This window comes from Plasmodium inui (genome assembly GCF_000524495.1).
Source record: "Plasmodium inui San Antonio 1 unplaced genomic scaffold supercont1.7, whole genome shotgun sequence".
NCBI lineage: Eukaryota > Apicomplexa > Aconoidasida > Haemosporida > Plasmodiidae > Plasmodium > Plasmodium inui.
The window spans coordinates 956,046-981,161 of record NW_008481841.1 but is presented as its reverse complement, the minus strand read 5'-3'; the positions used below and the strand labels follow the sequence as shown (position 1 = coordinate 981,161).

Sequence of the window (25,116 nt, the reverse complement as noted above, 5' to 3'; positions counted from 1 at the left end):
AGTAAAGGTAAACCCTTTGTTAACTTATCCAATATAAAAGCAGCCCTGGAATACTAGTATTTCCATACAGAGGGGGGGTAATACCTATTCTAAATAAATTTATTAAACCTATCCCCTCACATAGTTTAATTTGCTTAATTCTTCTCCTTCTAAAAAAATACTCTTCGCATTGTACACATCACAATGAATCTGCATTTTTGCATTATTCTAATTGGTATGATTTGTGCTTAATTCACGGGAAAAAAATAATAACAGCGTGGAGAGCATATCTATACAATGCGTGTTGCATGAATGCTTAATGCGCCCCATCAGTATATCGTACTGTGTCATAGATGCTTTTACAACGTGTACATTACAGGTATTACTGTATATATACCTAAATAGCACATACATATACTACGTATATCCCATTTTATGTCTACCACCAATTAATGGAGGCGAAAAATCGAGGCGGTATGCAGTAACCAGCCCATAATAATCCCTCAAAACGAATTAGGAAATAATAAAGATAAATAGTAAGGGGAATTATGTCTTAACAAAACGTAGGGTACAAAAAGAAAAAAAGAGGAAAAAAAAAAGCAGAAAAATAAATATTAGCAAGAGAAAACTTATGGTACATTTATCCTGGTCCCGTAGCGTGAACATTCTTTTTTTTCCTAGTATGCTATCGTTGATACGACAATAAATAAAATCATAAATTAATTTTTACAATATAAACGTTTGTTATAGGTAAAAATTTAATAAAAAAAAAATTCTACCGTATCAAGTATTTATTAATTATCATTTTTATGCGCAACGTGCTTTCTTTGAAAATAATGAAAAAAAAGAAAAGAAAAAAAACTCCCTTTTTCTTCTCATTGGTACATATATATAGATATTTTTGCATCTATAAATGCCTATGCCTCTGGCCAAGCAAAATTATTTTGAGAGTAAAAAATAATATTACGAATACATGAGTAGCAGTTCTATAGACCTGCATCCGCGAGCTTCTGCCCCAATTTATTTGTACGATACGCATCTTTGCAAAAATATATATATATACATATATATACGTATACGCATATATATACATATATAAATATATACATGTATATATGTACGACAATGCACGTATTCTGCCAAAGCCCTGCAATGTCGCTTTCTGCGTCGCCATTTTGTCCACAGTTATGCATAATCAGTAACCATTCTGTTTTTTTCATAAATTATAAATAAACATCAATTTTAACTCTCAAGAAATGCTGCATTCGTCTTCGATTACTTTTTTGTACAGATCTTCCGCCTCAAGATTTAGACTCTGCGAGTATGCATCTGAACTATAAGATGTTATACGTGTCTCCTGCCATAATAAACGGAAAAGGGGGACAGACATTTAAGTATAAATATAAATGTACATGTGAACAGGTTTTTTTAGTGGTGCCTTTTTCATAACTCATGTGAATGTAAAGACCACATACGTGCATTCCTAATTCTGGGAGGAACATTGCAAACCTGCATAACTAGAGAACCAGTCGCATTGCATAGTGCCTGTATATTCTACTTGTTCCGCTGTTAGCTTGTTTCTCTCGCAAGGGGTCCTCTCCCCCTGGACGCCGCGTTCAGCTAAGTAGAACAAGGGAATATTCACCCCCAAAGTAGTCCCCCCAACCCCTGTTTATTCACATTTCAAAGACAAAACGTGCTCTCCACTTCTTCGCATTTGTAAACGTCCTTGATAATTAAAAAGTTCCATTCACACATATAAAAAGAAGAAAATACAAAAGCACAACTAACACAAAATGGAGGCCCATGTAATAGAGAGCCTAACTGAAATGAGCCCACTGGCCCAAATGTCCGAAGAATACAACAAATGGAGAACGTCAATTATTTCCGACTTCATTAGTAACTTCAATGATTTAAATAGTGTAAGTAATCCAAGATGCCAAGGAATTTACAGAAGCTTAAACCACTGGTTGGATGATAATCGTGACGAGTTTATCCTGAACAAGGCTAAATTATTTGGCATCACATCTCCGGAAGATGCATGGCTAACATCTATAGAGAACCCCCTGGTGGAAAAAATCGAGTCCTTAGATTATTTATCACTATTTAAAAGAGCCCCTTATAAATATCCAAAAAATTTAAGAGATGTCCTCGGGGAAGTAGAAGAGTTTCTAGACGAAAGAGATATATACATTCAGGAACTGGACATGGATTGTACATCTGACGAGTATTTACTTTTCAAAGACTGGATTAACAGAAAGAAAGATTATTTGACAAACCACGTCGATTGGCACTTGGTAGAAAAAAATGAAAAAGACATTCCACCCGCACTCAAGTCAAGGTTCGACTTGAACAACGTATTCAAACCTGAGTCCTACTGCAGAGCTGGTACGTCACATAGGAATTTACCAAACAATGGAAATCTCGTGAAAACGTATGAACCTCCCATTCTAAATAAAGACGTTACTGCCATTGTCCCTAAAAGTTTCTGGGCCAATCTTCCCGAAAGCCTGATCCATTTAAATCCGATTATAACTGTCGGTATCATTGTCATGCAATTCTTTTTGTTCTATTTCCTTCTGCAAAAGGTAAGTGAAGCGCAAACAAGGGACCTTATGTCAAGTCGTAATGATATACCCCATGAGGCCCATCCTTTCGATGAAGACGAATGGAATGAGCTCCACCTGTTGCAAATTTGTTCTTGTATACATAATACACCTCTGTTTGTATGTTCACTCTGCTCCCGTCATCTGCTTAATCATATTATGTACACACTCGCCATTCCCCATTTTCCTTACCACAGAACTTCTCTGATGACTTCGACGTAGACGGAAGATACCCCAGAAGAGAGCTATCCCCTGATGGCGAGGAACTCTATAACCCGGACGGCACCATAAACCCTGCTGTACTTGGAAGAGGAAATAAATCAAAAAATGAATACTACGCTTTTTACCCTGTGAAACCAAACAAGGGAAAGGATACTAACGAAAAAAAGGAGAAGAATGTCCATGATAATGGGGCTAGGTCGTCACGACATAAAGCGAAAGGATTAAGTAAAAAGGAACTAGCAAAATTAAAAAAAGAAAATTTACCAGACGAAATCGATGTGGAAAATTTGACGAAAAAACATACCTACGTATTCCCAAATGAACACAACGATGGACTGACCATCATTGATATATACGTCCCATTACACAACAATGGCGAGGAAGTGATGGAGTTGACCAAGGAAGAAGTTTTGGATGTCTGCAGGGAGCTATTTAGAAATAGAAAAGTTCAAAAAACAATGTCAGATGAGGATAAAGAATTAGTCAAGAACGGAAAGAAATACGTTGTTCTGTAATCACCCTTTGATAGGCACGAGAAGAGTGGCGCAAATGGAGACGAGGGGAAAATACAACATTTATGTAGTAAATAATAAATAATAACAACCCTTTTTACAACTCATCCAGGAGAAGTAATTAATTTATAACCCTTCTAGCAAGGTCAAATTGCTATGCCGCTCAACGCGAAAAGGAAAAAAATACATAATGTTATTTCGCCAAAACGAAAATGTTGTACCAAGCTGATAACACATTTTTTGGAGGAAAAAAAAAAAATAAATAAATAAACTTTATACATTTAAAAAAAAAAAAGGGAGAATTGTATCCGGGGAGCAGCCCTAAACGAAACTCTCATTTTGTTTATGATCATTATTTTGATATTACCAACAAACTTGTTTACAACACTTTTCATTTTTGTCCTATTAATTTATGCTGCACAAACATCCACAGTTAAAATGCATCATTCCCAATTAAGTCAATTAGTTCTATATATATATATATTTATTATTTCTTTCTTTTTTTCACCTTCTATGATTAGCTTAAGTTGAAAATTTTCACAACCCTCTTTTGTTTAATTACTTTTTCTTACAACAAGATGCTCGCTTTTGCAAAGGGGAACCAAACGAACCACAAATTTACATTTATAAAATCATGATAATCATATTAGCATACCCCACCCCCTCTTTCTCTTAAAATGTGAAAACTGATTCTTTAACAAGCGTTATCTCATTTATCAAGCGTTACACGATGGACAGCTTAAATTCTTTATGTAAATATATTGGACGGAGTGCCTTTCGTTCGCCCTTCCTTTTCCTGCCTTTCTGTTTTTTCATAAAATCTGCTTTATCTTCATGTCATTCGATGTAACTTGTTTGCACTTGCTAACAATCCACCCCATTCATCCACATTCTACCCGATTCTACAATAATGTATAAACGCAAAAGCGCGTTTTGAATGCATACCTAGGGAGAAATAACACAATTAGTTTTTCCTTTAAATGGTCTTAACAGCAAACATTTCTACTTACATTTACGTTCAAGCGCTTTGGTTTGCACTCTGTTTCTTAAGTGCCCCTGCGAAAGTACAGTAGCCAATTCGAATAACACATTTGAAGTCTTACTGCCAAATTGCGCAGAAAGAAGAAGTTCCTGAAATTGTTATACACATTTCGCAGTGGGACCATCTGGACTTAACAACATCCACCTTTCCACTTATGCATATCAGTAGGAAGGACAACCATTCATCTAGTCACTCACGATGTTGTTAGTTCGCTCGTACGTAACATGAAGAAAGCCGCAAAGAATACCTTCCCCTTGCTGCATGCATTTAATTTAACGGCCTATATGCAACATCCCGCATTGCCTTTGTATTTCTACAATTGCAAAACGTTAATTAAAGCCCTGAGCATGGCGAAAATGTATATACACCAACAAGCATGACACACCTCATAACAGTACACACACAGATACCATAATAGCTGTTGAAATCATTAAACGCAGCGGTCATTAAAGCGCAACCCTTGTAAGCCACACAGAAGTACCTACAAGTTGCCATCGTTCTCACCATCAGGATCACTGCAAAGAGAAAAATATAACTCCAGCCAGACGGAACAAAAACGAAGCTTTAAGAGAAACTCGGTAGCAACTTCAAAACGCTACCATAGGAAAGTTAACTTCGTAGTACGCATAAAACATAGTCGTTCCAACAAGAAAATAACAAATTCTACTTAATACAGTGGACATGAAGAAAGCAAAGAACCCACCCCACCCATTACAACTGACGCATAGGCGACAATAATAACAGACAAAACACACACCTCAATTTGAAAAGTTTAAATATTTGAAAAGTTTAACTAATTGGAAAGTTTAACCATTTGAAAATTTTAACTTACGCATTAGTCACAAAAAAGGGGAAAAAGAAAACACTCATGTTAATTGTTTTCTGCTAGGAATATAATCCTCATAACAAAGTGTCACCTCCTTACTTGTAAAAAATATTCACATATGAGGAGGTATATATATTACAATAGGCAACATTATTAATCCTAATTTTTCTCTTTGCCTTACAGTTGTACCTTATTGGCAAAAAAACGAAAAAAAAGCATTGCTAGAAAATGGCGAAACCTTTAACTTGTGAAAAAGATGTTCGTAAAGATAAGCTATCGAAAGAAAAAAATTACTACGAAATAATTAGAACTTTTGTATTTTAACAAAAGAAAAAATTTAAAGTACACAACAATGGGGTTATTCAAAAAAAATAGATTAAGCCTTATATATTGTGCATAGAGGCTAATAGGTAAGATGTTTTCAATTCATTTCTTTATTACAAATTATTAGCAAACACATATAATTGCTCCTCCGCAAAAAGAACTCCGAGCGCTCTCTCTTCATTTGTGTGGTTATAGCACAACAAATTTGTTTACAATGGCTAATACTATATGCATTTTATATTATATAAATTCCTGGTATAAATATAAAAACATAAAAAAGAGGCATTTATAGGTTCCAATAGAAGGAAGCCCGATTTTTGTTAATTTTATATATATAATTTTTTCCTGAAGAAAATATAACAAAAATAAAAAGTACAGTAAATCAAAATTCAGCGTGTACGAGAGCAACAGTATTGATGGTACCTCTCCATATAACTTTTTTTTTTACCCTTTTTGGGGTTCTTCCAATTTTTTCTTTTGTGTTTTTTACTTTTTTAGTTTTTTGCCTTTTCCGCATTATGTCTTTCCCGCTTTGTACTTTTTTTTGAATACCATTCGTTTTATTCTCCTCGATTTATTATTTTTAGCTTTTATGGCTTTATCCGTTCTCACCTGTGCGTCCTTTTGCCTCCCCGTTCTTATGATGGTCTATTTTTGCAGTGTATCCGTCCGTTAATTTCACTCTTATCCGATGTTACTTCTGTCCCCCTCGCCTATTCTTCCTCTTTTTGTTCTTGGCATAACAATGAAGGCCCCCATTTTTTAGTCTCCCGAAATGTCATCACCAGAAATGATTTTTTAGTAGAAATAATAAAAATATTGCATTTCCATTGGAATTGTTTTTTTCTTTTTTTTTTGTTTACACCATGTTTGAGCGTCTAGAAGAAAAGTGGCTTCCTTTTTGCAAAAATGATGATTTTATAAAAGAGGAAGTTGCTCGTTATAGCTTACTTTTCTCCAAGTATCTGAACATACCTGAAGGAAGTAACCCGAATTCTTCATTATGCTATATCTATATTGCTATGTCTATTGTTTTACACTATGGGTTAACGTGCCTCACTAACTTGGTAATGATAGTCTGCACAAGAGCGCTTATCTGTCCATACGTACACGGATGCCACATATCCTTGCTATATATCGATTTATTCCGCAAGCTGTAGCTATACCCCCGCTCACATATATATGACTCTCTCTAGATAGCCTATACATTTAAATTGAAAAACTGCAATAATAAAAACTATTCCATCGATGGAGCAACCATAGCAACCCATCTGACGATTTTCCTTAAAATTCCCCCTTTGTAGAACCCCATCAAAAGAAGGGAACTTCGCAGATACCATGACTTGTCATACACCCATTTTGAGGAAATTAAAAAAAATGATACGAGTGCACACTCATCCAAAGATAAAGATTACAACCGAACAGACAAAATTGTCGATCAAATTGTAAATCCAAACTTTCCAAACGTAGAAATTGGAACCAATTCGAATCTAACGGACCAATCTGTTTGTCACGTAAGGGGCGAATATTTTCCAAACATAACGAAGGAAAATTTTGCGAAAAGAGATGGCCATACATTTTCAAATATTCCGGGAGATAGCTTCTCCGAATTGGAAGGCGAAAATCTGACACATATAAGAAAACATAAATTTTTCATACTTCCAAAATTGGAAGTTGCAATGCGGAGACGTAGATCCAAATTTTCTAAGGCAGTTATACCTAGTAAAGGTAACATAGATAGAGAAACCTGCCCCGACATAACCAATGAGAGCTTATTTAATATTATGAAAAAAAAATCACAAATCGTTGAATCTAAAAAATCACCAAACACAATAACGAAGAACTATCCAAGCGATGAATTCAAAAATCCTCTTAATCTAGAGTCCAAACAATCTCTAAACGCATCAACAGAAAATTTGCCTAACGTGGCAGCAAATAAATCATTTAGCATACAAGCAAAGAGGACCCCTGCAGTAGAACAAAAGAATATCTCTGATGTAGAAGCAAAGAGGACCTCTGCTGTAGAAGAAAAGAATATCTCTGATGTAGAAGCAAATAAGTTATTCCCTGCTGTAGAAGAAAAGAAGACCCCTGCTGTAGAAGCAAATAAGTTATTCCCTGCTGTAGAAGAAAAGAAGACCCCTGCTGTAGAAGCAAATAAGTTGTTCACTGCTGTAGAAGAAAAGAAATCCCCTGCTGTAGAAGCAAGGAACACCCCTGTATTAGAAGCAAAAAAAGTGACTAAGGTAACAATTAAAGGGGATCCCAACTTAGGAAACAACAAATCTCCAGCACAAACAATAAGAAAACCTCTCGCGGAATCCGACAAGAAAACTACCAATGCGACAATCGAAAAGGAATCGACACCCATCGCACATCAGACGGAACCAGCTGCAAAGTCTCACTTCCAAAATTTTCTGAACAATGCTATATTCTGGTTGAAGGAAAAAATACTCTCACAAATGAATACGATTAAGAAAAAATTATTAGGAGTTAAGACGCAACCATCTGAAGCAAGAAAAGCAGGTGACAGAACAGATGACTCGGAGAAACCAGAAAGAGAAGAACACTCGGAGGAATGGAAAATACAACAATTTCGAAATTGGATAGACAATTTGGACAAAGAATACAATACCTGGAAGGTTTCACTAGGGAATGATAACCAGTGGTTTCTTGAGAAAAATGTAGTATTTCAAAATATCCTCAATAGAATAAAGGAAAGATGGATATTCTGGAATACAGACACTCTGAAAGATATCAATGAGGGGAAAATCAGGTTAAAAGATTTGGACATTGAAGAACAGTGGAGTAAGTGGTTGGACACAAATTGGAAATCTTATAATAAGCGAATCTGGATTGACCTCACAGATTCGTATGAAAAATTGTATTATCATTGGATACGTACTGAGTGGAATAAATGGAGAGAGAAAAAAATGACAGAATGGACATCACAAGAATGGAAAATTCACGAAGACGAAAAGTGGCAACAATGGGAAAGTCGGAAATGGGCAAAATATTTTGAACGCAAAGAAAAAAAGAAATGGATCAAATGGATTAAAAGAAATGAAATGGAAATCACGACGATAAGGAGCTGGCAAAGGGAAAAAGGGAATATGCTTTTGCAAGGCGATGACTCCTTAAATTGGGATAAGTGGAAGGAGGAAAAGTTCCAAATTCTGGACGAATATTTGGATTCGCTGAAAAACCACTGGCTAGCGGAGAAGAAGTGGTTGATCTTGACGAATGCGTCCAAGGAACGGGAGCAGGCTGGAGAGCGGGCCGCCCCAGGAGGGGAAAAAGCGGCTGTAAAAAATGCACAGAAAAATAGGGATAAAGCTGACGATCAAACTGACGAAGTGAATTAGGAAATTTAAATAAGTTCTTATAAGTCCCAGCACTTTGTTACTTAATCGACATGTATGCGGATTTCCCTCACACAGCCGCTGTAATTGTGCATACATGTAATGGAAAATTCGAAAGGGAGCTAACATAATACCCCTACCCGTTTGATGTCAAAAAAAGGGAATGCACAAAATGATGGTTTCTAGATCGTATTAGATAGATATTTTGAAACGTTCCACTTTGTCATATAATATTTAAAACGAAGAATGTCAGTCTAAAAATAGTGCATGGGGATTCACGTTCAGTGGATTCCCATGAGCATGGACAGAGGTAACAGGTAGCATTTAACACATGTTACGGCGTAGACGCATCCATTGGAACCGTGGTGATCGCGGAAATCGCCCTTTCTTTGTAAATTATGCATCATCCCATGTATCAAAGCGTGATGCTAAATCGTTAACTTAAGTTAGCTTTTAACTTAATATATATTTTTTTTGGTACGCGTATCTCCATATGCTCATGGCTACTTTTATTTATTTGTTCACCCTTATAATTTGTTTAAAATTCCTTTATGGTTTGATTCGTATGTGCGGAAAGGGTATAGTATACCACTTCCTCTGCGCCCCCAACCCCCTTTTTTTCTGTTTTGTTTTCGTCAAAATGTAAGTTTTAAATTTTGGAATTTTTTAAAAAGACGCACATACGTGCTAAACTGCTAAATATGCATATATTTCTGTGCATATATGTGGGCTAATAAAAAACAATGTGCACGTATACAATTTAAACACCGCGGCAAAAATTGCCGAGTCTCTTTCTTTTTCACCTTTCAACGTGCTTCGTCACATTTACTTACGATGATTCGCATTTGTAATAGCTTCTCCGTAGCAGCGAAAAAAAGGTAATGTATTAGCTTAACATGTCTTGACAAAGTGCGCAGCAAAAAAATATGGAACGAAGAATTTTTTACGCACTAACATATGAGTTTATTGTAAAAGGTTTCTCACACACGTTGACTTCACAATTTTTTTGGTTAACCTATGCATTAAAAAACAAAAAAATACTCTTACTCGAAGGATTTCACTTAATTCCAGAAACAAATAAGATGATAAAATGGGGAAAACTATCGTACACAGTTATTTTTTTAACTTTTTGGCGGAATTTCTTATGCTCCTAAATAGTAACCAAAATGACAACTGAACATACGCGCACATTATAAGTTACCACTTGTGTGCACTGTGCAGTACACATCATAATTTTCAAAATTCTGTTGCTATACAGAGATATTTTATATTTTCCATTTGGCACTTTCGCTTACATATGAATAACAAAGGATGGCTTTTTTTTTCTTCTTTCTTTTTTTTTGCTTCCTTTAAAGTGAAAATATAAGAAAGAATTTGCTAACCACTCCTACATCATTTTTCCGCATGTACGAACATATATTTTTTGTTATATTTACATATAAAGAAGTGACCAAAGGTTAGAAAATTTTGGTGTAAAAAATAATTGTTCTTTTCCTTGAAACTAGTTGCGCGATACAAAAAAAGTGTCACCCATAAACGGCAGGGCTGATATGCTATTCTCTCAGAAGGCACAGCTCACCTTATAATCCTTAATGAATATTTTCTTTCTCCAAGTATACTTCGTAAAACAGCGCGACATTTTTCATCCGATATGTTAAAGAAGCCAATATCTTCATCTTAAAGTTACATATAGGAGTAAACTTTTACATTTTTTTTCGAGGAATTTAGAGGAAATTACGCCCCTTCTTCACACACACACGTCAAATACATTTAAAAGGACTCTCTTTAAAGCAAGAAAAAAAAAAGGAAAAAAAGTTTACATTGCGAAAAAAAAATGAGGTGATTTTTCCTCCCCCCGTCAATCTGTTATATTTATTGGGAACTCAGTTCACTTCAGTGTGATTTTAGAGAAGGCCATTTTGCATAGACAAGGACAAAAAAAAAAAAGAAAGGAAATGCCTTCACAAATTGCTTCTTAAAATGACACTCCCCATGATAACACCCACGTACATAATCTATGTACATTTTTGTAGATAACGTAAAAATTAGGTAGCAGACATAACACTTCTTCACTTGAGTGCATATAACACAACATATAAGTCATTCCCTTAGTTCATAAAATAATTTCTTGCAACCCCCAGCGCATATGAAAAAATAAAATAAAAATAAATGTCAAATATAGGGGCTTAAATACACTTCACGTTAACTCGGTATACTAGGTCGGGAGCAAAGGATGAAATTTTTCCGCGATAAATTTTTAAATGAAGTACCATCAAAATGATGAAATTTACAAAGGAAGGGACTTAAAAAGCGAATTTTTTTTTAAACATTTGAATACCTAAGGAACATAGGAAAAAATTGATTAATGCTCCCCCCCATCTTTACACTTTCTTTTTCCCGCCATAGGGCGAATGCATAACTCTTGTATATATCCATATCAGATGAACGTATATAAATGTACATATGACGTAAAAAAATGCTTACATCTTCAAATTCCATAAAAAATATGTATTGCGCAAAAATCCTTCGAAATCGAACCCATGGAGTGAGTGCTATGACTTGACTCTGAAAGGGAATGCTAGAGGGACAGAAACATATCATACGTAATATGACTCCTTTTTTGCTCCATTACATGTGGAAATGTTTTCATTCAATAAGTTTTGTACTTCTTGAGTGAAGAATCCCCCCACCCCAAAACATCACCGCGCCACCAAAATGCCAGAAACATTAACCGGCATACACAACCATTTTAGTTTTTCCTCTTCTTCCACCTCCTACATTAGACCAATGCGTTTGTAAAGAGCGCAAGCTTGCCTGACGGTTCAATATGCGATTTTAATTTTATTAGGGCAATAAAATGTTGCACACAGGGCATACGCATGCGGCAATTTATAAGTATTAAGGCATTTGCTTAAATACGCCCATGGAGGAATGCGCATGGGGGCATATAATATACACTGGTGAATAAATACGTCCATGCATAAGCACAGATATAGGGGCATATACAACTGCATACATAATTTCATCCGTAAGGGTAAATGTGTTCTCAGATGAATACGTAAGTTCACATGCAATGACACAAAGAAACGCCCATGCTTCAGTCCATATAAAGCACATATAGTTAAGGGATATATATGGGCATATACCCATATGACCAAACACACGACATAAATAATGACTACATTCATACGCCCATTCATAAGTAATAAGAGTTCGCACACAGCCATATATTCAAATACATACATAATTGCATACAAGCACATATAAAAGCAAATACCAAGTACATGCATAAGTACCTTCATAAGGCAATATACCTAAGCACATAGATACATATACAATATACAAAGCACGTATATAAGGCAATAGCCCACATACGTACTAAGGACATGCCACGTACATGCCACGCATATACCAAAGTACATCCTGAGCCAATAATGCACACGACGCACGAAGGCTTGGCGGCCGCCCGCCGAACGGCCGTTCCCGCGAAAGGAAAGACATATGAGCAAAAGGTTGATTTACTTAAACTTGTAGGGTGTATTATTTATGCATCCATACGTAGTCCATAGGAACTTACATATGCGCATACGCAAATAGTAAAAGTGCGCTAATACTTGGTTGTAAAAAATTAAACACCCACGGATGAGCCTCAACAGATCGTAAAATGAGATTTACTTTCATGTTTACAGCACCAGGGGGAATTCGAGTCGTCTACAGGCAATTTTCTAATTGTATTCTGTATTATAAAATTTATGGTGAAAAGTATTCTTCGCAGTCTTCACAAGGGAAGAGGCCGCATAGCATCCCAGGTTCAAGCAACTGAAAAATGGAAAAAAGGGCAACCCGGTTGTTTCCCACCCTCGACCGTAACTTAAAAAGTAATACGGGAGCATAGGTATAACAACAAACCGCTCATTCTACCACACTGCAAAAGGAAGCGTAATGTCACTCTACAGTTTGGAAAAAATAGAACATAGCTGCTTCTACCATAGATAGCCACAATCTCTGTAACGCAATGCTACCCCCTCTCTTCTTTCAACTTTGAGAAATACTTTGGCAGATGGGTTACTAATATACTGTTATCCTACAAAAGTAAGAAAGCAAATATATCTATTCTTTTTCCAGTTTGCTTATAAAGCAAAACATTCGAAAAGCCAAATTATACAGAACACGCTTACAGTAATGTTTATTCAGCATGGATTCTGGCTTCAGATGTATTCAGCCATTATCATCCAACAGACGTAGCTTCGGAACTCTGGTTTGTCAACCAATTCCTGTACCAAATGTCTGAACCAACTTATCCTCTCGTACTGAGTTGGATTACCGTCACATTATCAATGCGTTATTAAATTAACAATTTTCATCAGTAGGTTAAAAACTAGGCAAGTCTCATGACTGCCCGAAACTCAGCTCACGTTCCCTGTTAGCGGTTGAACAATCCGACACTTTGGGACTTCTTCGTCCCAATGATAGGAAATGCTGATATTACAAAATGGTCAAAAAGCTACGTCGCTAAAGTCGCTCGGCGGCCGCAAGAAAGTTATCCCTATTATAACCCTTTTCCTATCACCCCTTATTTGCACATCATATGGAAGGGGGCATACGCAGATATACGCAATTGCATTACGTACATATGTACGTATGTACATATGCACATACATACATATATACGTGTGCGCAAACGCATCTCCGCGATGCCCATACCATGACGTCCTCGCAGGAATAAGGACGTGATAATTACAGGCCATACAACTCCCCCATAAGAAGAAGTACTACCTTAACAGACATTTCTTATATCGCAAAGTCCACAAGAGATTTCTGTTCTCTCTGAGTCTGCTAACTGCATTCACATATTATACCTTCCACCCTTTATCGAAATAAAAGATGAAAGGCAAATATAGTGGCGCTGTAAATTAACTCCCCACTAGGCTGTGTCTCCATAAAATGCTATTAAGGGGAAGAGCATAATACATACGTTTTTACATACGTATCTGCTCCTTTGATCCCCACACTAAAGGATGAGTAAAAAGACTTTGGATGGAGTGGTATTTCACTTGCGCGGAAACATCTTTCAGAATTCCGCTCCCACTTATGCTACACAATCGGGAGCCTTTTTACAGAACCTACCTGGAGTCGAGTTCAATAAGGTCTTCTATGACCCAACTGATTTAACCAAGCCTGTATTCCTTGGTTGTGGTTTCGCTAGATTGCAAGTAGGGACAGCAGGAATTTTGTTTATCTGCTCTAAGTGATCTGCATTATTAAAATCGCCAGGCCGTCATCTAAACCATAGGTATATAATATATTACCACATAAGGCATGCAGGGACAGATAGAACACCCGTCTCACAGGCCCTATGCTTCATAGTATTATAAGCCCCTAGCAAGAATCAGAGGGCGTGCATAATGACGAAACACTTGGCTAATATTAGAAGCTGTAGCAACTACTTCCGCCATTTGCCTGTGCGTTTATTGAATTACAGCCACTCTGGTTACTCAAAAGCACTGGGCAGAAATCACACTGCGTCAAGTGTGCTCCAATAGAGTACCTATACATAAACATATATACATTATACGCATACACGTACATGTTACCTACTCTCTGAGGGCGTTCACAGTGCTATGTCTCAAACAGTCAAATTCCTCTTGTCAGTTTCAGTTCTGATTCGACACTTTATATATCTACGTCAGTCATGGCCTGCCCCATTTTAAGACACGCTGGTGCAGTGCACTTAAATAGGAAATACGATAACATTCGCAGTACGAAAGAAAGGGTGTAAAGAAATATATATAGCAGGGGGGAACAGAACGAGCATATAAAAAGTATGAACGGATGAAAAATCATCCAGAACAGCCTTCATATATATACGCCTCCGTTCACCCCCAGACCTATAAGAATAACTAACCACCCCATCATGGATCTTCGCTTAGTATCATCAGAGCCATATCCTTATCCCGAAGTTACGGATCCAATTTGTCTTACTTCCCTTACTTACATTGTTCTATTTAACCAGAGGCTGCTAACCTTAGAGACCTGATGCGGTTATTCGGTACGCACAACAATGGTATTCAGCATATATGAAAATGTGAAGAGGAACAAAATTCCCCGCTGGAACAGGAATTTCTCCTCTATTTTCAAAATTTACTTGTTCCCTCCTTTTTTCAAGGATAGTCCTTACGCTTTCGAATAATTCCGTAAAAAAAAGAATTACTATTACTACAAAGGTCGGAGAAGAACTGCATAGAAGAACAGGGATTCCCATTCCAATGTGCAGGTTTTTCTCCGATATGCAGGTTCAGCATACCTCTTCTCCAAGTAAATTGCTACTCCGAGGTTTGCCGCAAAGTTAAGTGCAAAGATAACGCACCTCGAATGTAAGGCCTATGTTAAGGAGTTCATTTGCTATTTATGTTACCACCTTTCTGTTTTTTTCTGGAAAAAAAAACCCTGAACGTTATGTTTTATATACCATTCGTATGGCACAGGAATGTTAACCTGTTTCCCTTTTGAGGAGGCGGGGGGGCCAGAACTACACAACGTATGCCTATACATGTGTGGCATACATAGATATACGTATATATATATGTATGCACACAATATATATGCATACACTGTGTAATCTCTTTTCCCGGCCATTTTCCAACCCTTCGGTTGCCTCTTAGGAGCGGCTAACTTTTGTACAAACACAGTTGACAAAAAACCCTTCTCCACTTCAGTCTTCAAAGTTCTCATTTGAATATTTGCTACTTCCACCAAGATCTGCACTAGGGAAATGTTCCACGAAAGCTCACGCATTTCGCTTCGACACAAAACCCCACGATTTTCTACTCATAAAAGGGTGACAACATGAAAATGTCACAATGTTACATCTCATTCCTTCTATGGCCCGGTATCGGTAATCCGCTTTAGCGCCATCCATTTTCAGGGCAAGTTCATTCGGCAGGTGAGTTGGAACACACTCCTTGGCGGATCTCGACTTCTATGAGTACCGTCCTGCTGTCAGTACAAACCAACACCTTTTTTTATGGGATCTAATTAGCGAATATTTAGGCACCTTATCCAGGCGTTAGGTCGAACCCTCACAGCCATTTCCTCTCACCGGAAATGGTCCACTTGGAGTTATCATTAAATTCAGAGAAGGCGCCAAAAATTGGAATGACGTACAACTTAGTGTTAAACTATGTTCACATTTTCCTTATAGTACATTTCGGAAAATCGAGAGAGAATTCGTCCCAGCAAACGAAATATCACCCCGCGAACGAAAGTGACACCCGCAACCGGATACGATCCATTGGTCTCATGCCAAAAGTATATATATTGTAATCCTGTACACGCATTTGCATACAAACAGATTACAAAATACTCACCTTTCCATTTGAATAACTGCGTATGCTGCAAACTCCAGCGATCTTGAGAGATCCTTCGAAAATAACCAGTTATTAGGCTTTTCGTTTGGTCTTTCACCCCTAAATGCAGTTGAAATGAACGATTGTTACATCGGTATCAATTGGACCCTCCATCAGACTTTCGACTGACTTCAGTCTCACCACACTTAGTTCAAAGCCTTTCGGGTCCTATCAAATATGCTCTTACTCGGTACAGCATTATACATGGCTGCCCACCGGTATTGTATGCCCAGGAGAAAATTATAAAGACTCCCTCATTCTACAAATTACATATATACAAAATATGCCGTCGCGTACAAAAAAAGTGATAAACTTGTTTAGCTCTATACATATACACTCGCATGTTTGGTAGATTCCTTGGTCCGTGTCTCAAAACGGGTGGGTTAAGAAAGTTCACTAAAGTTGTTAGGATTATCATAAAAGGTAAAAAAAAGAAAACAAAAGACTTAATTTTTTACTATTTAAATGGTTCCTCAGTAAATAGGATATATAATTTTCCTGGGGGGAAAATCAAGTAAACCGTTATATTGCCTTGACCTAAATCCGAAAATCTAGAGGCAATAATTTTAAAGCACAGAAGATCGCAATATCCATTACGTCCCTGTCTTCATATATACAAAAAACATATATGGTTTCGTTTCTGCTATCCCAATTCACTGATAATCCTTTTTATAATAAAGAGGAAAAAATAATTCGGAAGAACCATTTCCCCACTTTACTATTCTTCCTCTCTTAATCCGTTCCACCTTAACGATTTCAGGTACTATTTAATGGCTCATTCCTGAGTACTATTTCATCTTTCCCTCACGGTACTTGTTTGCTATCGGTCTCCTACACATATTTAGCTTTATGTGAAATGTATCACACACATTTGTGCTCCAATCTCAAAGAACACGACTCCACAAGTAAAATTCCAAAAAAATAAAAAGCAAAAAACTACGGGCCTTTCACCCTCTTAGGGGGAGCTTTCCTGCTCACTTCGCTTAAATGCTAAATCATTCATCTGGAAAATTACTCAACATGACAATTCCCAAAGTAAGCTTGCACAAACTAAGGGATTTTCCTTTTGAGCTAATCCTTGTTCACTCGCCGTTACTAAAGGAATCATTGTTATTTTCTTTTCTTCCGCTTAATTATATGCTTAAATTCGGCGGATCTGCCCTTCTATTATGTCCTTTATCCTTCAATACTGAAATATGTTTTATAGGTAGTGCACACAGGCTGCCACAAATACCCACACGCAAAACCTATATCACGAGGGGGGAAAATATATAGACCCAAAATAATACACTGTAAAATAAATATATATACATGAGTATCCATATATATATAGTAATATTTACTAGCCCTACCGTACAGAGAGATTCTTCTACTCAAGTGTAAAACACACCTGAATAGAAAAGAAACTCTGCGGGCAAGTATTACTTTAACATCTTAATATCCTCCTCCACCCATGATGAATTTTTATAACTGTCCATCCATTTATACCGAAGTAATGGACACACGGTTAAGAAAAATTCATAGCCCGAAGAAACCGACTCGCATAAGGAGACATACATATGCAGCACATCCTTCTAACGCACCGACCCTCGGGCTATTTCCTGGCCAATTCACGACACACGAAGGAAATCCTCTTCGGATAATATGAAAGAAGGAAAATACGCATACCTTACAATAAAATTTATCGCAAGGCACCCTTTCTTCCCCTTCCTCGGGTAAAACCCTACTGTTGATTCATACGCACAAAGTATATTCTGCACGTGTATATCTCTACAAGTGGTATGCAATATTGAACCGAAACATGAAGACTTATCAAGTAAGGTTTCTATCATGCTCTGTGACAAGGAACATTTTTAGCGTCTCGAAATCTATCCGATCGTTTATGGGCAAATGTAGAGATCCTCCCTCGTTTCCCGCGCAATCCGCTCCACCAATATATACATGTATATATATACACTGAAGGAGCCTCATTTTGCACAGTTGCCGTGAATCCATACTTCAGTAGGCGAAATTTATAAATAAATTTCTTAAAAATAATAGAAGTACTACCAAAATTTAGAGGACCCTTTTTTGGGTAAAAAGGCCTCTTTGGAGTGTAGTTTACATTCAGCATTCTGATGATGATTTGCAGAGATACAAGCAAGAATGCAAGTTTCATTGCCTATCGTATTTTGCTACGGCCTTCATCGCTGTAGGAACCAAGACATCCATCGTTAAGGCTGTTCTAACTTTAAACTTCACACTTAGGAAATACGCCGCAAAGCGAGCATAGCCATAATGCTCTATTTAGGTATAATATAACATATACCTGCAAATATGCACATATACTTCTGCTCACTCTGTGCCGCCCCCGTGCTCGTCCAAAATTAGTAGTTATACACTGTAACATATATGCACTATATGTGCCACGATTTAATATATGGAAAAAATTGATTCTTAACTATGCTTCAGATTATGATGAGTTATGAGTGATGATTGCTAACTACGGAGCATTACAATCTGTGCATTATGTGAAGTATATATATATACCTATTAGAATACTATTATACTTCACATAGTGCACCCCGCGAGGTTTTCACATTCCGCTAGGTAACAACTAGCTCATTTTTCTATTCGTTCTTTCGAAATTGACCAGCGTCTCAAAAATGAGCGCTACAATAACGGCGTAAATATCTAGAGTGGGCCTTGTCGTCCTCCACATATAACCGTCCCTATGTACATAGATTTATACATTCATATATTCATATGCTTATATTCCTCTGGTGCGGCGAAGCGACCTGCAAATGATTCACACGCCGTAATATTACGCAGCCCAGCATATAATTGGCACAGGCCTTCCCTCAACAGGTTTTTAACTGGAGAAAGCGGCCATGTTATATATTAATTAGGGTAAACGCAAATAACCTAATGTAATAATATAATAGTTCACTGCGCGCCCAGAGACATCTACCTGGGTTCACTACCTGGATTAGGCGCGCAGGGGGGAAGGGTAATACTCATTTTTTCCCTATATACAGTTTCCTTTATGTATTGTACAAATATATAGCCCGTGCAATTACTACTGCATTCTCTAGCTGCTACTCCAGTTCTCTTAAAGGGAAAACACATGAGGAGCGGAAAACAATCATCGTGGTGTAATTACCACATATATAAAAACTATATTCGCAGGCTGCACACCACGATGTGCCTTAAGTAAAATCGTTCCCTTCCGTTCCTTTCTTTATGTGCCTTCTACACTTTTAGAGGTGTTTCCTCCATCTCATATATATGGTCATAAACACTTCCGCCTATCTGCTGGGTACTAAAATATACATATATACGTATATATATATTCCATTCGGATCCCGACGTACAAATACATTTTACTGCTTGGAAAAAGCAATGCGAATTTTTAAAGCACCAATTGGGTGTAATAAAGCAGGCATTAGCGCCTCTAAGCCATAATCCACTTGCAACGATTGGCCACTTCAAAGGCATGAGCTCCATTCATGGCCAATTCAAATTTAGAAGTTCCTTTTTCATTTTTTTAATTTTTCTTCTCAATTTCCTTCCCCAAACGTATGAAAATGTCCCACAATTACACATCTATTACAAAACGCCATAGGACATGCTTAGTGAATTTCCTATTGGCACGAGTTGGTTGGAATAAAACGTGTTCCTGGTCAGTACAAATCGAAAAATTCATGGTAAGTCCCTCTGCGTTCAAAAATTAAAAAAAAACATCCCCTGGTATTATAAAGGTTCGGGGAAAAAATCATCCCCTAGTATTATAAAGGTTCAAGGAAAAAATCATCCCTTCTTATTATAGGCAGCACAAGGAAAAAACCTCCTTATTATGGACAGGAAAAATAGTCATCCCTGGGTAGTTACATACGGGTAAAAACTGATTAAACCCTTGTATAGTAAATTCGGAAAAATATATCATCCGCTGGTACTACAGACTAGAAAATTATATCATCCGGGGGGAGCTTCAAAAGGCGCACAAAATGTACTAATCCCTCGTAGTGTGTTTACTTACAGAAGAGTGTTACTAACTTCATGAGCATCTATATTTGGGTGTATATTCCTTACCAAATTTTTCGAATAAAATTTTGAAGCCTCTAAAATTGCTAAGAATTTTTTTACGTTTTTTTAAATTTTTTTTTCATTTTTTTAAATTTTCTTCCCATTTTCCTCCCCCAAAGGTATGAAAATGTCCCATAATTGGTCATTTATTTCAGATCACCATCGGACATGCTTAGTGAATTTCCTATTGGCACGAGTTGGTCCTAATAAAACGTGTTCCTGGTTGATGCCTATCCAAAAATTGACCGTAGATTCTTCTGCCTTCAAAAATTCTTAAAAAAATTTCTTTTTCCTTTTATCCCTTTATATTCCAAGGTTGGCTAAACATCCCGCACTTAATGATATTTTCCACAAGGTTACTCGGCGCATATTGTAATTTCCTCTTTGACACCCTTGTGTAAAAATGACTTGCATTCTTCGTAACTTCATAGGAAAATTTTTCGTGGAAGATATAAATTTATCCTTGCCGCAAACCACACTTCATAAAATTACACGCGGAACACAACACACGGGAAAAAAATCATACAAGAGAAAAATTTTGAATAAAATACACCAAAGAGAAGAGTAAAAAAAAAAAAAATGTAACTAACCACATACATCTACATAGGAATGAACTTTCTTAAACAAATGTAAAGCAAAATATTCAAACCTAAAGAAAAATACTCAAAGTGTTATCCAAAGATCAAGGGAAGAAATAGGCGTGCAAAATAAAATCATTTGCCTTCTTTTTTTACACTACTTTTCAGTTCGCCCGTTATGCCATAATAGAATGTTTTGTATTGATTAACGTTGCATAAATGTGTCAATTGACTGCGCTAATGCATGGGGGAATGTTTTATAACCCAGCCCTCTGTAAGATACCCTATAGTTTCTCTCCATTGGTCATATTTCTCCGCCCTTCCTCTGATTAGCCACAAGCACTATCCAACATCTTTTATATTGATTATTTTCATAAATGGCGATACTTCATTAGTGCCTTCCCTACAGCCATCGTATTGTTCATAATTCCTTTTCCTTTTTTCGCTTGCATTGACATATGAGCTTGCTACAAGGAACAACTTCTGGAGGGGGTGCCGATGCGCGAAAAACTGACGCTTCCTTGTTAAGCTGAGCACGAAGCATTTGAACCTCCGAATGTTTGCTCGATCATTGATGTCTCATTGCACACATCTGTATGTGCTTGAGCAAGTCAGCGAGTGCATGGCTTCAAGCACATTCGCCTCACTCGTACGGTCATATCTACAATCATGTATATCTCATGCGTCCACATGCATGTAACCTCACGATACCCCCAATCTCGAAATTATCTTAATCAAACAGTTAGCAGAAACATCTTGCGTTTTCCTTTTCTTCTTCAAAAAAAAATCTTGATGCAGCGGGGGGGAAGCATGTTTCCTTATCGGTCCTTGCATAGATAAATGTTCCTGTGTACCTCTGTGACTATACATTTACGCGCGCAAGCATGGCGATTTGTCGCTCCCCCGGCCAACGGCGTAACTCTGCGGAGAATTACGCACCAGCCAAAACAGAAAGGGAAGTCTTAAAAAACATGTTTCAGGTCCCCAGGATACACGAATTAAAGAAAAATGAGCGAACATTAAAAGTGATCGAATATGTACAATTTTGTGTGCAACTGCAGAGACATGCAGGTCACTCTCATGGCTCATTTGTCTCTTCCAAAATGCAATAGAAGACTCACCAGGACAAATGAAGCATTTCGTCAATATAGGTTTCTACATGTACTGAAAGGGCATTTTTCACTGCCATTTCGCTTCAGTGCCTTCATCTAATGCGCCATTCGTGTTTGAGCTAAGTAAAATATGTAAGCTTCGGTGAATAATATAGGATGAAACGCAACATTTAACGGAAGAGTATGTGATCAAGAGGGGGGGGCGCGAAATGCAAAATGCGTGACACAGGTTTGCTCACTATGGGTACCTACGAGGTGATGCATACTCCACAAATGGAAGCAAAGGGAAAACCCCAACTTCGAGGAAAGGCGATCATCATATGCTTCACAAAGTAATGGCACATGAATGAATGGATATATAATAAATAAATAAAACGTTAAAACCTTTACTGCCACAAAAAAGAGAAAAAAACGCGCAATCGCGACAATGTGCCTCCAATAGAAGACCAAGAACATGTCATTTAATGTTGTTGCATACGTCAACGTGAAAATTTTGCAAATATTTTACTTCCTCCCCTGTTAAACGTAAACCCACCGCCTAGCTGCAAAAAGGGCGCTATAGCCGTAATGCAGAATTTTGTAAAAGTAATCAACGTGCTAAAAAACGAATGATAAAAATGAAGAAAGAAAAAAAAATTAATCATCATGGCTAAAATAACAGCACACTATATCGTTAAAAAAGCATCGAAATGCTGCTTTTTTGAGAAATGTCGTCATGACATTTCGAAACAAAAGACACATCAGAAAAAGAAGGAAATAAAAAAGCATGAAACGGTGATGTAGGCAACATGGGGCAAAACATATCAAAGTGTGGGGCGATGTCTCTCCTTTAGTGGGGTGGCAGCAGTTGTGCAGCGGCAATTATGTACATACCATGCATAAGGCGTATAAACATTTGTGAAAAAAAAAATGATAAAACCAAACCAGGTAGCTACTGATTTTGTAATTTTCAACTGGATCATTTGTTTCTTTTCAATCCCCTTCGCAGTCACTTCGTCGATGCTTTTACCTACGCTTTTATGCACTTTGAAAGAGAGTGGCATTTTTACCCTTGGCCCGTCTATACGTACATTTTGGTCCTCCTCTCTGCTTAATTTCGTGTCAAGTATCAGAGATGACCATCACATCTATGTATGGATTACATCTTGCAATTCTGTATGGAATCGTTCCAATCGTTCTGTGGTTCATATAAATTGAGGCATATAAAAAAAAAAAAAAAAAAGTAGCTAGACAGAAGGAATATTAGCTTTCTTAGCCTGTATTTTGGCTGTATATTTTGGCTGTATATTTTGGCTTTTTTTTTTCTTTTTTTTTTCTCTTTTTCGCTACCTATGTTAGCCACTTGTTCAGGTCACCAAATTTTGCATCTTTTTCTCCATTTTTAATTTAATCGCCTAGTTCAGCATCGCTTTAGTGTCCCTCCTATTCCCGGTATGTGCATCAGATTTGTGGAAAAGGCCCAGATTGGTTCTACGATGTTTAAAAGAATAGTTTTTGTACTTTATCCCTCACAGCATTTCTGTTTCTTTGTAGTTTCCCCCCACCTCTGCGTCCATGCTATATATGCACAGAGAAAGCAACATATTCCCATTTTGATGCTACCTCCGTTTTGACACGACCTCCATTCTGCTCCCCCATTTCTGTAAATGTCTGCCACTCTGCTTTTCCTCTTATTAATCCGCTTAACTCTTTCCTTACCGCCTCACAGCGCCAAGACGGCGGATCCGCAAACAATAAAAGATGCAGATTTTGAAATTACCTACGAACCGAATGGCAGGCAACTGCACGTTGGCAGCCTTAACCAGGAAAAGTGCAACAACTACAACTACTACATAAATCAGCAGTGCGAAATAATTCACTCTCTCGAAAAAATCGATGATAAAAATGCTCTCTTGTGTAAAAACAAAAACAAATGTGAGTATCTCACAAATTATGTGTTCCAAAGTCTCGGCATAGAAAACGTCCCAGAAGCAGATTTCTCAAATTTAAGTCCGCCACTTAACGCAAAAGTTGAGAGAAAAGAAAAATGCAACAAAGAAGTGCAGCTAAATGAAAAAATCAAATGCATGTGCTGCATCAAAGAGATGGAAAGCAGTGAAACGGAAAAAATAAATGGCGAGTTAACCCCAGGGCAAACAACCAAAAATGGTGTGTACCCCTTCGGTGACTGCAAATGTATTCTAAAATATGAAGTAGACAATGAACACGCCTTAAATGCCGATAAATGTAAAAACTTCATCTGTAATAGTGGGATGTGCACATTGCGGATGGATGGAGAACCCTTCTGCTCCTGCGAGGAGAACCATTATTTCGACAAAAGAACTAATGCGTGCATAAGGCATCAAGATGAGGTGAACGCAGGGGCGAATCAGACGAATGAGGCAAGTCAGTCGGTCATGCGGAAACCGCGCCCTCTAACATATGAAAGCGAATCGAACGGAAACGAAATATACGACGATCAGAAAAATGGGGAACATACACAGAGAGTTGGTGCTAACCAAGATAAAGGCAGCGACACACATTCTCATACCGCTCAGGGAAGCCCAAATAACCACGAAAACAGAAACCCAAACAATGCGTTCACTGATGAGTGTCCAATAAATCACGTAAGAAATAAACAGGGGGAGTGCCAAAAAAAGGAAAGCAACTCAGCCGAGAATATTTGCCTCAGAATAGAATGTTTCGTCAATTCAGACCCATCAGAATGCGCATGTATAGATAAAAATGGGCAAAAAATAGAAAAAGCTATCTTCGACGTTTCCCACATAACAGTGTGCACCCTCAACAACATAAACTGTGACTACGGAACATGCAATAACTCGCCAAAAAAGGGGGAACTTGCATGTATTTGCAACAAGAAGTATAAATATAACAGCTCTTTGAAGGTATGCATTGGTTACGCCGCAACACGCCTTCTCAGTTGGATCCTCATCATCGCACAGTTCGGCATAATTGCAACTGCGCTGTGAGGTGAAGAAAAGAGTTAAATACATGGGCTCTCTATCCCTTCCTTTTCCACACATCAAACAACCCAATTAAATAATTCACATGGAGCTACGTTTCACCCAGGAAGGGTATCCAC

At 37.5% G+C, this 25,116-nt stretch overlaps 4 protein-coding genes across 4 annotated transcripts; all 4 read left to right on the top strand.

Annotated features, from left to right (window-relative positions):
- Positions 1 to 1,775: 1,775 nt before the first annotated feature.
- Positions 1,776 to 3,322, top strand: C922_02256 (hypothetical protein; the record flags this gene model as incomplete). Its single annotated transcript, XM_008817855.1, has 2 exons — positions 1,776 to 2,567; positions 2,783 to 3,322. 2 exons carry the CDS (start codon positions 1,776 to 1,778, stop codon positions 3,320 to 3,322), a joined length of 1,332 nt encoding a protein of 443 aa, XP_008816077.1.
- Positions 3,323 to 6,377: 3,055 nt separating this feature from the next.
- On the top strand, positions 6,378 to 8,876 carry C922_02255 (hypothetical protein; the record flags this gene model as incomplete). Its single annotated transcript, XM_008817854.1, has 2 exons — positions 6,378 to 6,578; positions 6,816 to 8,876. 2 exons carry the CDS (start codon positions 6,378 to 6,380, stop codon positions 8,874 to 8,876), a joined length of 2,262 nt encoding a protein of 753 aa, XP_008816076.1.
- Positions 8,877 to 15,977: 7,101 nt separating this feature from the next.
- Positions 15,978 to 16,797, top strand: C922_02254 (hypothetical protein; the record flags this gene model as incomplete). Its single annotated transcript, XM_008817853.1, has 3 exons — positions 15,978 to 16,181; positions 16,430 to 16,497; positions 16,632 to 16,797. 3 exons carry the CDS (start codon positions 15,978 to 15,980, stop codon positions 16,795 to 16,797), a joined length of 438 nt encoding a protein of 145 aa, XP_008816075.1.
- Positions 16,798 to 23,680: 6,883 nt separating this feature from the next.
- Positions 23,681 to 25,003, top strand: C922_02253 (hypothetical protein; the record flags this gene model as incomplete). Its single annotated transcript, XM_008817852.1, has 1 exon — positions 23,681 to 25,003. The coding sequence occupies one exon, from the start codon at positions 23,681 to 23,683 to the stop codon at positions 25,001 to 25,003; it is 1,323 nt and encodes a 440-aa protein (XP_008816074.1).
- Between the last annotated feature and the right edge of the window lie 113 nt (positions 25,004 to 25,116).